At 37.9% G+C, this 17,266-nt stretch overlaps 1 protein-coding gene across 3 annotated transcripts in view; it reads right to left on the bottom strand.

Moving 5' to 3' along the window:
- Positions 1–17,266, bottom strand: part of PLXDC2 (plexin domain containing 2) — a 449,542-nt gene that overhangs the window by 186,064 nt on the left and 246,212 nt on the right. For all 3 annotated transcript variants that reach the window (XM_052650669.1, XM_052650668.1, XM_052650670.1), the window contains exon 4: positions 12,027–12,096. In XM_052650669.1, the coding sequence (XP_052506629.1) occupies positions 12,027–12,096 (70 nt within the window). The remainder of the gene's footprint in view (positions 1–12,026; positions 12,097–17,266) is intronic.

Raw genomic sequence — 17,266 nt, 5'->3', positions numbered from 1 at the left:
TGAGACTATATTTTTCTCTATGTCCTAAAAAAATTATTGTATTAGGAAAATTATTTTTTAAATATCTTTACAAATCACAAGTGGAAAAAATATCTCACTGTTTTAATTTGTATCTCTTTTATTAGGAGTATGATTACACATTTTCCATATATTTAGCAGCCACTTGTATTTCCTATTTTTTTTTTAAAGAAATAAGTTTTTTATTATTATTACTAGGTTTAAATTTAGTGAAAAGCTGCAAAGATAGAGCAGAATCTTTTCTTATACTCCACACTTGGTTTCTCATACTAACACTTTACATTATTATGTGATTAGTATGACCATATCATGGACAAAATTAATGAAAAGATTATGATACATAATTATTATCTGAATTATTAAGTAAACTTATTCAGATTCCCTAATTTTTGCATACTGTCCTTCTTATATTCCAGCATCCCAGCCAGGACATAACAGTGTATTCAGTTATCATGTCTCCCCAGGCTCTTCTTGACTATGACAGTCTCTCAGACTTCTCTTGTTTTGATGACTTTGACGTTTTAAGGAGCACTGGTTGGGTATTTTGTAGGAAGGTGTGATTTTCTCTGACTTCTTTCAAGAATTTCTCTTTGCATTCTTTCGTGTGTATATGTAGTTTGAAACTGATATGTCCAGCTGTGCTTTCTGCTATCATTCTTTTTTTTCCTGGTTAGTGTTCTCTGAGATCCCTGGTTTGGTGTCTGTCATTAATTTTGGAAAGTTCTTGGCTATTATTATTATTTCAAATATTTCTTCTACTCTACTCTTCTTTTCTCTCTGCCGACATTCCAATTATGTATGCATTACATCTTTTATTACTGACGAAGGTCCGTCTAGTCAAAGCTATGGTTTTTCCAGTAGTCATGTATGGATGTGAGATTTGGACTGTAAAGAAAGCTGAGCGCCAAAGAATTGATGCTTTTGAACTGTGGTGTTGGAGAAGACTCTTGAGAGTCCCTTGGACAGGAAGAAGATACAACCAGTCTATCCTAAAGGAAATCAGTCCTGAATATTCATTAGAAGGATTGATGCTGAAACTGAAGCTCCAATACTTTGGCCACCTGATGCGAAGCATTGACTCATTGGAAAAGACTCTGATGCTGGGAAAGACTGAAGGCAAGAGGAGAAAGGGATGACAGAGGATGAGATGATTGGATGGCATCACTGACTCAATGGACATGAGTTTGAGCAAACTCCAGGAGTTTGGTGAAGGACAGGGAAAGCTGGTGTGCTGCAGTTCATGGGGTCACAAAAAGTCAAACAAGAGCAATTGAACTGAACTGAACTACATCTTTTATTATTGTCCCATAGTTCTTGGGTGTTCTATTTTTGCTTCTATTTTTTCTCTTTGGATTTCAGTTTTAGAAGTTTCTCAGCCTTTAGTGGTCCTGTGTCTTTGGACTGTGACCTTAACAAATGTTTCTCTAATGGAAGAGGTTTTTCTCTCTGCCACCTACTAAGAGCAGTAAACTTTGCTTACAAGAATGTACTGGTATAAAGTTTTGGGAAACAATTGTGTTTTGAAGGCATTTTGGAGGAAATTGATAAGTTATCTATGGAGATTACCACTTAAAAAAAGAATAATCAGGAGGAAAACTTATTTGGGGCAGAGCTCAATGGCTACACTTAATAAATAGTATGGTAAATCCTTTGCTATGTATATTGACAACAATTTTTAAAACATTAAAATACTTTTCTCTTTATCATTTATATAGAATTTTGTGCGTTTTTCTTTTTTTGCAAAATCTAATTGTTCCAAATACTTTTACTTTTTCTATGTTCCCTGAGTAATCTAAAAGTGCTATTGATTTTCTCCACAAGCTATTAACTAAAAGATGCTTGTTTTTTTAAAGGAGCTGTGGAAATTGATAATAAAACAATTAAAAAAGCTTTCCCCCTACATTTTCTTTGCCTTCAGCAGAAACCTCTCATTTGAACCATAAGCAGATTAAATGAAAATCTCACTGTAGCCCTCTGGCTTGTCAGATCAACAAAGTAATCTAAATCTACCATAATCCCATTAGAAATAGCCAACAAAATATTTATGGTTTAATAATATGTCCCAGCTCCAGAGCTGTACCAGTTGAAGTCAGAACACAATTTTGAGTTGTTTCCACATTATACCTACTGGTTTCCTGTGATGTAAACAGGGGAAAATCCTGACAATAAAGGTTAGCATTGAAATAACTTTATGCTTCCCAAGTGGCTCAGTGGTAAAGAATCTGCCTGCAATGAAGGAGACGCAGAAGATGCGGGTTTGATGCCTGGGCTGCAAAGATCCCTTGGAGGAGAGCACAGTAACTCACTCCAGTATTCTTGCCTGGAGACTCCCTACAGACAGAGGAGCCTGGCAGGGTACAGCCCATAGGGTTGCAGAGTTGGACATGATCGAAGCAACTGAGCACGAATAAAGAAATTTATCTCCTAATTCAAAGGCAAAACATCACACATAAATTTAACCAAACGAGTGTTTAATTTTGCATTTGGGATTGGGTCTTCAGTATATTTTAGAGTTGGATTATTAGCAATTAATCAAATCTCATGTCTATGAAAGGCAGCATGGATGAGATGACACCAGGCAAGTGTCATCCCCACCCCCCATCATCTTACCCATAACTAACTTTATGCTTTGATGACTTGTCCTTAAAGTTCATGTTTTACAAAGGGGAGAATAAGAAGCATCAAGATATGGATGGCTTGCTGTTGATAATAATACCTGTTATCCAGTTATGACCCATAATATCACAATTAGAGCAACATTTCAAGATTCTTCTGCCATGTGGGAAATTTTGTAAGACTTTCAGAGTTGCAGCACTGGGAGGGCTTTAGTGGAGCTTCTGAGGTATACTTAGAGATGACAGATATACCCACGCTAACAAAGAGGACATCCGAGTCATCTACACATGCCTGTACTTCCCAGTCAGGAACAGATGAGCCAGACTTTAAAAGGAGATAATGAAAAGTTAAATCCCTAAGCACCTCCTGAGCTATGGATCACATTATCAAAGAAAACAATAGACAAACTAACAGGCAAACACAGCTTTACAGCAAACATATTTTGCAAAGGAATAGTAGAGAGAAAAATATGTATTAAAAAAGGACAGTAGTAACAATACAAGCTATTTTTGTAGCATTTTCTCTGAAATAAGTATCACTAATACATGTTATGTCATTAACTCCTGACAAAAGTCCTTATGAACTAGGAGCTTTCATTATGCTATTGTACAGATTGGGAAACTGAGGCAGGAGAGATTAAGTAATTCACTGAATGTTACAACAGCTATGACTGGTGTGATTTATGAAGACCCACATTCCAATACAACAGTATTTATCTTAACCCAGGTATCAGACTGCTTCTCCAAGAAAATGAATTTCAATTGCTGACTTGAGTAGAAACAGAACTCTTTTGAACTTATTCCTGAAATGTCCAGTGTATGTGTGCATGTGTGCTTAATCGAGTCCAACTCTCTGTGATCCCATGGACTGTAGCCCACCAGGCTCCTCTTCTGTCCACGGAATTCTCCAGGCAAGAATACTGGAGTGGGTTGCTATTTCCTTCCTCAAGGGATCTTCCCAATCCAGGAATCAAACCAGCGTCTCTTGTGTCTCCTGCACTAGCAGGCAGATTCTTTACCACCATGCCACCTGGGAAGCCCAGAGTCTAAAGTCAATCCTGCTTCACTTAGTATTTTCTTCCTCTTTCTAGGACTGGACAAGGTTAGAGAAATTGCTGTACTTTGTTACTTTGTTAATTAGTCATCTAGACTCCTTTTGTTTTCAATTAGGTGATGTATCTGAGCATCTAGGTAATACTGTTATTTATCTGGACTAGGGAGGAAAGCAAATATTTGCCAATATTTCAAACAAAGCCTGGATCCACAAGAGACTAAACGGTGCTTTCCATGTGCAAACAATCCTAAGTGAACAGTGAACATCCATTGATCTGTGGACTTCTCTATGGCTGCTATGGTGATGGAAGGGGCTAGGCCTGGAGAATTCGCTTCTTACCCAGACTTTCACTTTGATTAATCAACATTTCCCCATTCCTGTCACCAATCATCACTTATCCACCATGGATCAATGATCCTCTCTTTTTTTAAACTGTGCTTCTGTCTACCCACATTTCTGCCCCTGTTAATTTTCATATTGACTCTAGTCTATCTCCTGGGTGGCCCCTTTCTGCATCTCTTGTCACTTTGATCTCCAGCGACGCCTCACCCCAATCCCAAGGAACCAGTGCTGATGAAAGACAACGCATTGATACACAGGAGAAACAAATGGGCTTGTGAACATGCAATTCATAAAGCCACAGGGAAAAGAAATTCAGTAATGTTGGTGAATCTGCTCAGTCTACTGAGGGACACTAGACAGTCTGGGGGAGTAAATTATCAAGGACAACTGAGCTGGACTTTCAGGACATATATCCAGAGAATCACTCAGACACAGCAGAGCAGACATCACACAACTTATCTTTCCATCCAGGAATCTTTGAAACTTGAGTTTGTTACTTTAAATTAGTGAACCAAATTGGAATGGATTTTCTTTTGTCCAACATCTATCCCTTCAATATCTCCCTGCATGTATCAGATCTATAGATACACATAATAACATAATGATAATAATAATACAAAATAATGTCATTTACTTTTTCACTAGATTCAGAAAGCTAATGGATGCAATAAAGTTCTGTTATATCGAGGTTATATACTTGGAAGATTACAGGGTTGGTATTTAAAATCAATCATCCTGAGTAATAACTAACTCTCTTCTGCTGTTAAAAAGTCTTTTATAACTATTATTAATCAAGTACCTCTAAAAAGCATGAAATATTATTTGGGACTACAATTAAAATATTGCTATTTGAAAGAAAGAATAAAATAGAAGCTGGAAGATTTGGTAATATACTTCCTGAAAACCCAATCAAAATAATATGCACTTTTTTTTTAACCTCTCTTCTTAGGGACTTAAAGGGGAAAAAAACAAATGACTATTAACAAGATATAGGAAATTAGTTTAGATCTGAATTTCATACCATAGCTCAAAGAGTGGGGCTTCCCTGGTGGCTCAGTGGTAAAGAACCTGCCTGCCAATGAGGGAGACACACATTCGATTCCTGGGTCAGGAAGATCCCCTGGAGAAGGAAATGGCAACCCACTCCAGTATTCTTGCTTTGGAAATCCAACGGACAGAGGAGCCTGGTGGGCTAGAGTCCATTGGGTCACAAAAGAGTCAGACATGACTAAGTGACTAAATAATAAACAACAACAGTTTAAAAAAACTCACACACAGATTAATTTATTTTCGCCTTGGGAGGTGTACTAATGGATTTGGAGGCATGGGAAGAAAGGAGATACAGTTGTTCCTCTGTCTCCCAGACACAGCCCCACTCCCATACCAAAATTCTCTGAAACTCAATTTGTGTACAACCAACACATATCTCCCACATACTTTAAATTAACTCTAGGTTGTATAATATCTCATACAATGTAAATAACTGCTAATACAATGTAAATGCTATGTAAATAGTTGCCAGCTCACAGCAAATTCAAGTTTTGCTTCATGGAACTTTCCAAACAAATTTTTTTCAAATATTTTTGATCCATAGTGGATTGCATCCCAGGATACAAAACCTACAGATATGGACGGCTGACTGTATACATTTTACTTTTCCTTGTTTGACTTTTTAAAATTCCATTAATTTTCCAGATATTAAATACTGATTACTTAGTGGACATTTTACATTTTATTAGTTAGCATCTGGCAAACAAAAGAAAATAGAACTAAAATTGACATCTTATACAATGCTATATGTCAATTATATCACTAAACTGGAAAAAGAGATGTGTGTGAAACAGGTTTTACAATAAAACTGTTTTCATATCCTGGCAAAAAAACCTGAAAAACTATCTTCTTATATCTCCACCTAGAAATTCACAAAGAAAGGAAAGGAAGGTAAACCTTCACATAACCAAGGTTGCCTTTTAATTCATGTCATCTTTGATTCCTAATCTCATGTGTGGCTTGCTTGCAATTCTACACACTCATTTTGAATCAGCCTATAACTACATACTTAAAATTTGGGGTCAGAATTGTCTGGATAATGTCAACTTTTCTCTTCACCATTAAATAAGGCATCAATCACCATTCTTCCCACCTCTCACTTTCCTCTCATCTAGTTAAATGTAGTGCCCACAGTGAACTCATGAAAGAGATATCATTATTAGTGATGGTTGCAAGAATTAAAAAATTATATCCTCAGATGTAAACCTGCTTTTTGAAGCTTTTAAAGATCACCTTAGAAGCCTAAAATTTAAGAAGAACCTATTAAAGTGTTCATCCTGTTGCTATTTAGCTGCTCACTCATATCTGACTCTTTGCGACTCCATGGACTGTAGCCCACCAGGCTATTCTGTCCATGGAATTCTCAAGGCAAGAATCCTAGGGTGGGTTGCCATTTTATTCTCCAGGGGATCTTCCTGCACCAGGGATTGAATCAATGTCCCTTGCATTGGCAGGCAGATTCTTTACCAGTGAGCTACCAGGAAGTCCATATATGAAAACAGGTCACAGTAATTTGTGGACACATTCAGGGAGAAGTGGCAATCAATAGAATATCTTCTTTCATTTTGTTTCATAGAAATCAATGTATTCCTACTTAAAAATTTCAGTCCCTGGTCTATTTGCAACGGCCTTCAGTCTACTTTATTACTTCAGTCTACCTGACTCGTGGTTTCTATTTTTCTTGTAAGGTTTTCATAGTTAATAATTAACTTTCTCTAGTTTTGCAAAGTGATGAGCATTTGTCAGGTAGGTCTATCTGCTTATACCACCTATTTAATCAGAAGAGACTGCTTGAAAATCTATGATTCAGAAGTTCTCTTCCAAGCTGTTCTTAGCTTTACTCACCTGAGTCTTAATGAATCCTATTGCCTGAAAACCTCTGCAAACACAATGATTAGACAACTCAAATGATGTGCCCTTCACTGGCTTCGGGCACTAGAAGTACTGAAAAACCTGCTTCTTCCTTTGCCTTTAAACCCCTCACCTTAACCTATCCTCCATTACCAGATCAGGCCAGATCTGTTATTTACTCAAAGAAACCCAGTGCTTGCTGGATATCATCCAAATGTCTAAAGTTAAAGGTATCTTACATCACTCTTCCCAGTTCCCATTCATTGAACTCTTCTTACTTTGAGTCTCCACTCAAGACAAACAGATTTACTTGATAGCTCTCCAAATATGCTCAATATGGACTCAGCAAAGTCACTTAGCTTGGCATCCATTTGTCTAGAATATTCCTTCCCTCTTCACCTCTTTTCAACCTGCTTCTCTGCATACTAAAATTCCACCTTCCTTTAAGGCCAATGTCAAATGTTAGCTTTTTTTTTACAAACCTGTTTCTGATTTGCTCAATAAGGATGACCCTCTCTTGGAGCACCTTTCTGATCTTCCAACACTCACAGTCAACCTTATCTTATTGCTTAGTCACATAATCCTTCCTCTTCTTAGATTCTAAGCTCCTGGAGGAACCACAGTTTATTCTTCTCTATACAAACCAAAGTATTAATGTTATGTACTGTGTCTTTCACAGAGGAACTCAACCAAAATTGATTGAATAAATACACAATGGAGGTGTAGACACGCTATTTATTTAGTTGAAAACTTTTACAAGAGATTCTGGTGCCATTTTGGAGAAGCCTAGGTCAGTGTCTAAACAGGGTATGGATTCATATATGCAAGTGCCATACTAGCATTTCTTAAACAAAAAATAGAAAAGGGTTTTTTTTACATTATTGTTTTCATCAAAGAAGATACAAATCATTCAAGACACCAGATTTCTTCACTTATTTTGAGGATCTTTGCAAAGAGAAAAGGTATTTTGAAGCAATAAACATGATATAGCCATCTGCTTGGGTTTTTTCCCACCAACTCAGCTAAGGGAAATCTTACTTCATATTGGCTAAATTGCTGACATAACTTTTAATGATAAAATGATTTGAGAAACTGAAAATGCAAAGATGCCCATATTTTCACCACTGTGTGTACAGATTTTGAACAAACATAATTAATGATTCACTTTTAAAAATTCAGTAGAACACTGGTAACCAAGTCTCAGAAAACATGCTTAATGTTCATATTATGAGATAACCATGTTTATATCATACTTTAAAGATGTGAGTGGACATGAAGTAATTCATGATTTATAGGAGAAATCTTTTAATTTGCCTTTCTCCTTTTCATTCAGTTCTTCAACATATTAATTAAAATGTCTATTAAATGCCTGGCAATATACTAGCACAGAAATACACAGTGAACTCATTAAGACAGAATCTGTGTATAAATTTTACTTATATATAGTCCTTTTTTACACAAAATATAATAGCTTTTGGACTGAAGCCTTAAAACCAGTTCTGCTTAGAGTTTGTAAATTTTGTTAATAGCATCATTTCTCTCCTATGGTTTGAAGCCACAGAATTACCAAGGTCCTCAATATTTTTCACACTTTCAACTATATGCACTAACTTCAGTCTTTTTATACTTTGAGGCATTAAAAGGATCTTGATTCTGCTTTGTGTTTTTATTTTTTTTAACACCAAAAGCATTTTATATTGGATTATAGCCAATTAACACTGTTGTTAATGTTGTTTCAGGTGAACAGTGAAGGGACTCAGCCATACATACATGTATCCATTCTCTCCCAAACACCCCTCCCATCCATGCTGACACATAACATTGAACATAATTCCATGTTCTATACAGTAGATTTTTGTTGGTTATTCATTTTAAATATGGTAGTGTGTACATAACCTTCCCCAAATCCTTAACTATCCCTTCCCCCAGCTATCATGAGTGTGTTTTCTAAGTCTGTGAGTTTCTTTCTGTTTTGTCAGTAAGTTCATTTGTCTCATTTTTTTTTAGATTCCACTTATAATCTTGGTTCTGCTTCTTAAGTTTATCACTTATCTAATAAAGGACTTTCCCAAAGAAAGGCAATGCCAAAGAATGCTCAAACTACTGCACAATTGCACTTATTTCAGTTCAGTTCAGTCGCTCAGTCATGTCTGATTCTTTGAGACCCCATGAATCGCAGCACGCCAGGCCTCCCTGTCCATCACCAACTCCCGGAGTTCATTCAGACTCATGTCCATCGAGTCCGTGATGCCATCCAGCCATCTCATCCTCTGTCGTCCCAGTCTCTCCTGCCCCCAATCCCTCCCAGCATCAGAGCTTTTTCCAATGAGTCAACTTTTTGCATGAGGTGGCCAAAGTACTGGAGTTTCAGCCTTAGCATCATTCCTTCCAAAGAACACCCAGGACTGATCTCCTTTAGGATGGACTGGTTGGATCTCCTTGCAGTCCAAGGGACTCTCAAGAGTCTTCTAACACTCATCTCACATGCTAGTAAAGTAATGGTCAAAATTCTCCAAGCCAGGCTTCAGCAATATGTGAACCGGGAACTTCCAGACATTCAAGCTGGTTTTAGAAAAGGCAGAGGAACCAGAGATCAAATTGCCAACATCCGCTGGATCATGGAAAAGGCAAGAGAGTTCCAGAAAAATATCTATTTCTGCTTTACTGACAATGCCAAAGCCTTTGACTGTGTGGATCACAATCAACTGTAGAAAATTCTGAAAGAGATGGGAATACCAGACCACCTGACCTGCCTCTTGAGAAACCTGTATGCAGGTCAGGAAGCAACAGTTAGAACTGGACATGGAACAACAGACTGGTTCCAAATAGGAAAAGGAGTACGTCAAGGCTGTATATTGTCCTCCTGCTTATTTAACTTATATGCAGAGTACATCATGAGAAATGCTGGGCTGGAAGAAGCACAAGCTGGAATTAAGATTGCGGGGATAAGTATCAATAACCTCAGATATGCAGAGGACACCACCCTTATGGCAGAAAGTGAAGAGGAACTAAAGAGCCTCTTGATGAAAGTGAAAGTGGAGAGTGAAAAAGTTGGCTTAAAGCTCAACATTCAGAAAACAAAGATCATGGCATCTGTTCCCATCACTTCATGGGAAATAGATGGGGAAACAGTGGAAACAGTGTCAGACTTTATTTTTTGGGCTCCAAAATCACTGCAGATGGTGATTGCAGCCATGAAATTAAAAGACGCTTACTCCTTGGAAGAAAAGTTATGACCAACCTAGATAGCACATTGAAAAGCAGAGCCATTACTTTGCCAACAAAGCTCCATGTAGTCAAGGCTAAGGTTTTTCGTGGTCATGTATGGATGTGAGAGTTGGACTGTGAAGAAAGCTGAGCGCCAAAGAATTGATGCTTTTGAACTGTGGTGTTGGAGAAAACTCTTGAGAGTCCCTTGGACTGCAAGGAGACCCAACCAGTCCATTCTGGAGGAGATCAGCCCTGGGATTTCTTTGAAGGGAATGATGCTGAAGCTGAATCTCCAATACTTTGGCCACCTCATGCGAAGAGTTGACTCATTGGAAAAGACTTTGATGCTGGGAGGGATTGGGGGCAGGAGGAGAAGGGTTGAGATGGCTGGATGGCATCATGGACTCTATGGACGTGAGTTTGAGTGAACTCCGGGAGTTGGTGATGGACAGGGAGGCCTGGCGTGCTGCGATTCATGGGGTCACAAAGATTCGGACACAACTGAGTGACTGAACTGAACTGAACTCAAATAATGACTACTGACTCTAACTGACTCTTTAGGCAGTATGCAAAATTGTCCCAACCTGCTTTTCACATCTTAACATTTTTTTTTTAAGCCTACATACCCAGCTTCATTCAAATTCGGTTATTTACTATCTCAAAATACTCCACCAAATTTTCTCTTCTGTATAGTATTTATTCAAGATATTCTTCCCTGTGGCTTACTCTTCTTTCCCTGCACAATCACAGAAATTCTAACTTCTTTCAAGAAATATCTTAAGTAATTTTTCTATTAAGTCTTAAAGGATTCTTACGTTTGAGCTTTATCATCTCGGGAAACTCGTATTTCATCGTTTGTATTTTCTAAGCAACTCCCACATTCTGCTTCACCTTGTACACTAGGTTACATGATCCTAAGGCAGAGGTACCTTCTTTGCCAGTGCTGAGAGATGGTGCTTAAAATTGTTACTTGATTATTGGTATTCCTGATTACAAATCTTCCTCTGAATCCTATATAACTTCTAAGTCTTTTACTGAAATATGATGAGTGACCAACCTGGTTTCTATACCATCCAGAAGACCAAAACCCAGTGAAGGAGAGGGACTCTCTCTGGTGCTTTAGTATGAGCCATCCACAGACCTTTCATCCTATCTGTGTATTTCATTTATTATTAATTTGCTTCTTTACTTTTCCATTTTTATGTTTTTCTCTCTTTCTCCTACTTTCTCTACTGCTCCTTATTAGGCAAACAGTGATATTCTCTGGCATTTTACTTATTTCTGGCAGTAGCATTCAAGGAATACATTTTTCTGACTCCTGGGAAAACTGATAATTGCATTTCTAGGCTATTGCTAATCTCTAAACTAACCTCCAAAGTTTGTGGAGAAAAATAAAGCGAAGAGAATTCAAATCGAGTTTCAGTGTTCATTTTTAAAATTCTCAGTCAACTTAGGTGGCATTAAATGGAGAGGAAACAACCAAATAACTAAAGCTAATAGAATGTGTGTGTGTATTTGTGTGTATCTCAATCTACTACATAAGTTAAATGAAAATGATACACTTCTATAGCTTCCTTAAGCACCTTTTCTTTATACTTCTGTTCCCTTTCATGTAGTCTTCCATATTATCAAGAATGAATGAAAACTTGAAAAGACAGCAGAGATGAATCTATGCTGAAAATTATTATAAGTATCTTTTTTCTTTTCTGCAGAAAAGTTTTCCCAATGGCTGTACTTTTCTTAGGTTTTATTTATACCCATGACTTTTTGATAGAAGACAGTGGCTTTTCCAATAAATGTCCCTTTTAAAATATGAAGTAAATTAAAAATAATAACTGTAGTGAAACTGTAGATTATTTAGAGTGAATGGGTAGAAAACCACTTACCCCCAGTTGCCACAGTGATTTCACGTAGAAAATGGCCATAAAATGGAAAATCGAAGGACAGATTCACTCTCTGCAAGGAACAACAACCAGAAAAGAAAATCAATAATGTGCATAACAGTAAATGTAAAATGAAGAGCCTTCTACCTAAAAAAAAAAATGCTTCTACTTTACACCACTATTATTGTAGCTGACTTTTTGAATCTGAATATTGGATGGAAATAAAGAATTTTTTACCCTCTGATAATTAATTGTTTAAAATATGTGAAAAAATAAAGTTGGGCTGTTTTGATCTGTTAATCTATTCTTCACTTCCAAAGGGAATCTAACAGTTTCAGCTCTGAATCAAGCTATTCTCTTTAACATCACTACTGCCTTTCAGTTGTCCACTACAAAGCAGGTCAACCATCATGATCAACAATTTATTTAGGGTTGTTTTTTGCTTGATTAATCTTCTCCAAAATAGTAGAGCATGTTATCTGTTCAGTTTTACTGAATAAAAAGTAAAAATATTTTATTTTAGGCAATTATATAGTCAACTTATCTTCTATATAGAACAAAAGGCAGTTTTATGGAATAAGATACTTTGCACCTACAGATCTAAACCTGCAGATATTTTTCTTTTTCAGATTGTGACAAACTCCCCTGATTCAGTATACAAATGACCCTTGAACATGGCTTTGAAATGTACTGGTCAGTTCTACTTATAACATGTTTTGTTTTTTTTTTCCAATAATATAGTATCTGTGTTTTCATTAGAGAGATCTTTAAAATATTGCAGTGTTGAGAAAAGTTTGATTAGAGATCACAAAGCATGAAATCAAAAGGACTAGGGTTTGAGTCCTGATTCTATCCTGCCCTTGGGTCAGTCATTCGTTAATTCCTTTGTTTTTGAGGCAGAGGTATCACTGTGTGGATTTTCAACTGGGTGAGGACTGGCAGCCCTAGCCCCCAGTGTTGTTTGAGAGGAATTACTTTATGTACACTTTTAAAGGTATGGGATACCAATAATTAAAAAAATGCTGGTTACTAGAAAGCTACTTTTACTTTGTAGAGAGGAAAACTGGAGAGACCAAGGAATAAAGTTCATAAATTTTGCCCCTCTTTTTTTCTAAAAGAAGATCTGAAGCTTTGGATACATATATATTTATAATACACCTTATTGTTATATATTATACATACATATAACTCCAGTACTCCCCACTCCAGTACTCTTGCCTGGAAAATCCCATGGGTGGAGGAGGCTGGTGGGCTGCAGTCCACGGGGTCGCTAAGAGTCGGACACGACTGAGCGACTTCACTTGCACTTTTCACTTTCATGCATTGGGGAAGGAAATGGCAACCCACTCCAGTGTTCTTGCCTGGAGAATCCCAGGGACAGGGAAGCCTGGTGGGCTGCCGTCTATGGGATCGCACAGAGTTGGACACGACGGAAGTGACTTAGCAGCAGCAGCAGCATACATACATACGTATAGTAAGATAAAAAACAAGACACAAAAAGCAAAGCAAAGAAAAAGAAATCCTAGATTTTTCATATGTTTGAAATGATATGAATCAGATTCATTATTATTAGGATGGATACGAGAGAAAAAACAGTGAGCTATAACAAACATGATCAACTGAAATAAAAGGATCCATTCGGAAATCAATTGGCTGATTTAGAGCCCAATAGAATGTACAAACCACCTATAATAAAAGGCTATTATGTTAAAATTCAACAATTTCAATATTATATCTCTCCCAACATACAAGCTAAAAAAATAGAGCAGTATAGTTAGATTGAATTTAGCTCTTTCCAATTATGCAAATGATTGCTTTTTATATCCATCAGAGATTCCTAATGACTTATTTGGCATGATATTAATCATTGAAAATTTACAGTGACTTTCAATTAGTTTTTTTTCCCTTTCCTCTTTAGTGAAAGCTGCATCTTCAGAAGGGTTTATTTTCATTTTTTATTTTCTGCTGACTAATGGGAACACCAAAACCTATTTTTACAGCACTGACTGAAATGAGTGGTTACTAATAACCATAAAATAAAAGCTTCAGTGGCAAAATCATATATTTCAAAAAAGACATCAGACACAGTTTGATAAAGGCACTTGCTCTAGTATATTGTTCTCCATCAGTCTAATTTTTTCCATGCCATGGGCAAATTGGTAAAATTTGGCATTCTCACTTCCAGAATAACAGTTTGGTTTAAACATCTATCACTAACAAACTCTATCAATTGCTACCAAAGATGAACCAGAAGAATATGACAATTTCTCAGCCATGACAAATATTTAAATTTTTTTAGAATCAAACTGAGAAAAACAAATACATAAGTTAAAGACTATTTTTGATAGTAAGTTCTCACAGAAAAATTTGCTAATATATTATCCTGAAGCACAATATCAATGATTGAAATGTCTCCCTATTTACTGTATAAATGACCAGCTTACCTTAGTTATCACCATGGCCTGCTTTGCACTTATAGCAATGACAATTAATAAAGGTGTTACCTTCTCAATAATTGTGAAATCTACCCCTTTCTCTCCAGGTACTACTGACACCCTTCCCTAAGCATAGGTACTTTCATCTCAGTAACTTGCTTACAGGTGTCTTGGTTCCATTTTCCTTGGAATTTTTTTTCTCTATACTATCTAGAATATCACTCCCCAATCCAAATCTTTCGATCTAGAGTCCCACTGACCCTGGAATCACGCAAAAATAGTGAAAACGAGTTTTAAGACCCACCACTAATTGGTCTCCCCTATCTTATGGTTCTCCCTTCACGCTCTCTACACTGGCCAGCCTTCTAGAACAACCGTTACTTCCTTGAAACTGCCACCCTTAATCCCGGGCTCTGGTTCTTCAACACGATGTCTCTTTTGACTGTAATGATCTCTCAACCTTGGTTGGCCATGGCTCCCACATTCTTCCAGCCTTGGCCTAGTTTCCTTGGTACCCTAAACCTGCCATAAGGACTTGGAGCAGACAGTTAGTTTGGAAGGTGATCCTAGGAAGCATGTGCTAAGGAAAGGGGAAAAGTGAGACACGGAAAAGAGAAAAACCCGTAACAGTTACTGGATGTGTTACCACTATAGCCAGGTCTCCCTTGGAGACCTTCTGGAAAGAGTAGGGAAAACATGACTCAGAATCATCTCACTGGCGGTTAGGAGGCTGGGATATCGATCCATCCACTCTGATCTCCTGTTGATTGACAGTAGGCAGATGATTCCCTCCTTCCCCAGGATTACTCTCAGGCAGAAAGCAGAGACACAGCACTTGAGTTGGGATGTTAGCTGGTATCCTAGAAACTGCCTCCCATAGTTTCAATTTTCAGTGAGCTCAGGGAGGCAGAAGGGATGTGAGGCAAAACATCAAGAGGGACCACAAAGTGTCATCCTCAGAGTTCTACTCTTACTTCTTGCAAAGTTATACCTCCTACCGTATCTCATCAAGCACTCTCTCTATATACATGTACACATAAAACAATCACATGGGTTCAGATTTTAACTGCTTCAAAGTGAAACTAACTCAGCATCAGAGTGGTTAAGAATGACCCAAAGTGTCAGTCCCTTAGTCATGTCAGACTCTTTGCGACCCCATGGACTCGAAGCCTGCCGGGCTCCTCTGTCCATGGAATTCTCCAGGAAAGAATACTGGAGTGGGTAGCCATTTCCTTCTCCAGGGAAAAACAGCCCAAGTGGGACACCAAAACTTGAACCCAGATTTGAAAGACAACAAAGGCAATGCTGCTAATTACTGAAATATTGAAAGTAAAGTAATAAGAAGTATCACACTTAATGGCAACTTCTTGAAAATTATCATCCCTCTTTACAACACATATAGACACAGACACAGAACAACACATCCACACAAATTATTAAAACAAACAGAAATGATTAAGCGCTAGGATTTCATGGGACTCTTTGAAGATAAATTATTATATACTCCATATAATTACCCCTGGGTAATTGGATCATTATTGCTTCCTTCCCTGGTAGCTCAGATGGTAAAGAATCTGCCTGCAATGCAGGAGAGCCAGGTTTGATCAGTGAGTTGGGACGATCCCCTGTAGAAGGAAATGGCTACCCACTCTCGTATTCTTGCCTGGAGAAGTCCATGGACAGAGGAGCCTGATGGGCTACCGTGGCTACAATCCATGGGGTTGCAAAGAGTCAGATATGACTGAAAACTTTTACTTTTACTTTCTTTTCATGGTATATAAAACAGGTATTCGGTGAAGCTAAAGGAGAGTTTTATTTATTCATTCATCCATTCGTGTAGTCAAAAATCATTGTTTCAACACCTTATATATACCAGGCACTAAATCCAAGGCTGAGCCTCAAAGAGTAAGGCCCAACCAGTTTCTCCCTTCAAGGAGTTAAGAAGATGATGCAGGAGAGCAACACAGAAGGAGAAACTAATAGGACCAGGCAGGAGCAGAGTAAGGACCTGAAGAGGACACCTAACCCAGAGGAGATGCACTGAAGCTCTTCAAAGGGGATTACCAGACTAGTCAGATGAGACCTGAAAGCATGGGAGTGAAAGGGATGGGTAAAAATATACATAGAAAGTAAAACTGGAAGGATCATAATTAATTGAAATCATAATTAAAAGTTGGGCTTCCCAGGTGGCTCCAGTGGTAAAGAATCTGCCTGCCAATGCAGGAGATATAGGAGACTCCAGTTCGATTCCTGGGTCGGGAAGATCCCCTGGAGAAGGAAATGGCAACCCACTCCAGTATTCTTGCCTGGAAAATCTCATGGATAGAGGAGCCTGGTGGGCTATATTCTGTGGGGTCACAAAGAGTCAGACACGACTGCGAACACACACACATACACACAAGTTGGGAGTGAGGGAGAGAAGTCTAGAATAAAGGACAGGTTTCTAGCTAGGTGACAGGTGGACCATAACCCACTAACTGAGATGATGAATACAGGAAGAAGAGCTATTTTGGTTAGGTGTGAGAAGACCTGCTGTATCACTAATTAATTACACTTCCCTGGTGGCTCAGACGGTAAAGCGTCTGTCTACAATGTGGGAGACCTGGGTTCAATCCCTGGGTTGGGAAGATCTGCTGGAGAAGGAAATGGCAGTCCACTCCAGTACTATTGCCTGGAAAATCCAATGGACAGAGGAGCCTGGTAGGCTATAGTCTATGGGGTTGCAAAGAGTCAGACACGACTGAGCAACTTCACTTTCTTTCTTTCTCTTTCTTTCTTAACCACATCATTGAAATTTTTTAGAACTTG

This window comes from Budorcas taxicolor, chromosome 13 (genome assembly GCF_023091745.1).
Source record: "Budorcas taxicolor isolate Tak-1 chromosome 13, Takin1.1, whole genome shotgun sequence".
Lineage (NCBI taxonomy): Eukaryota > Metazoa > Chordata > Mammalia > Artiodactyla > Bovidae > Budorcas > Budorcas taxicolor.
The sequence above is the reverse complement of the archived record's forward strand: the minus strand, read 5'-3'. Positions and strand labels throughout refer to the sequence as shown.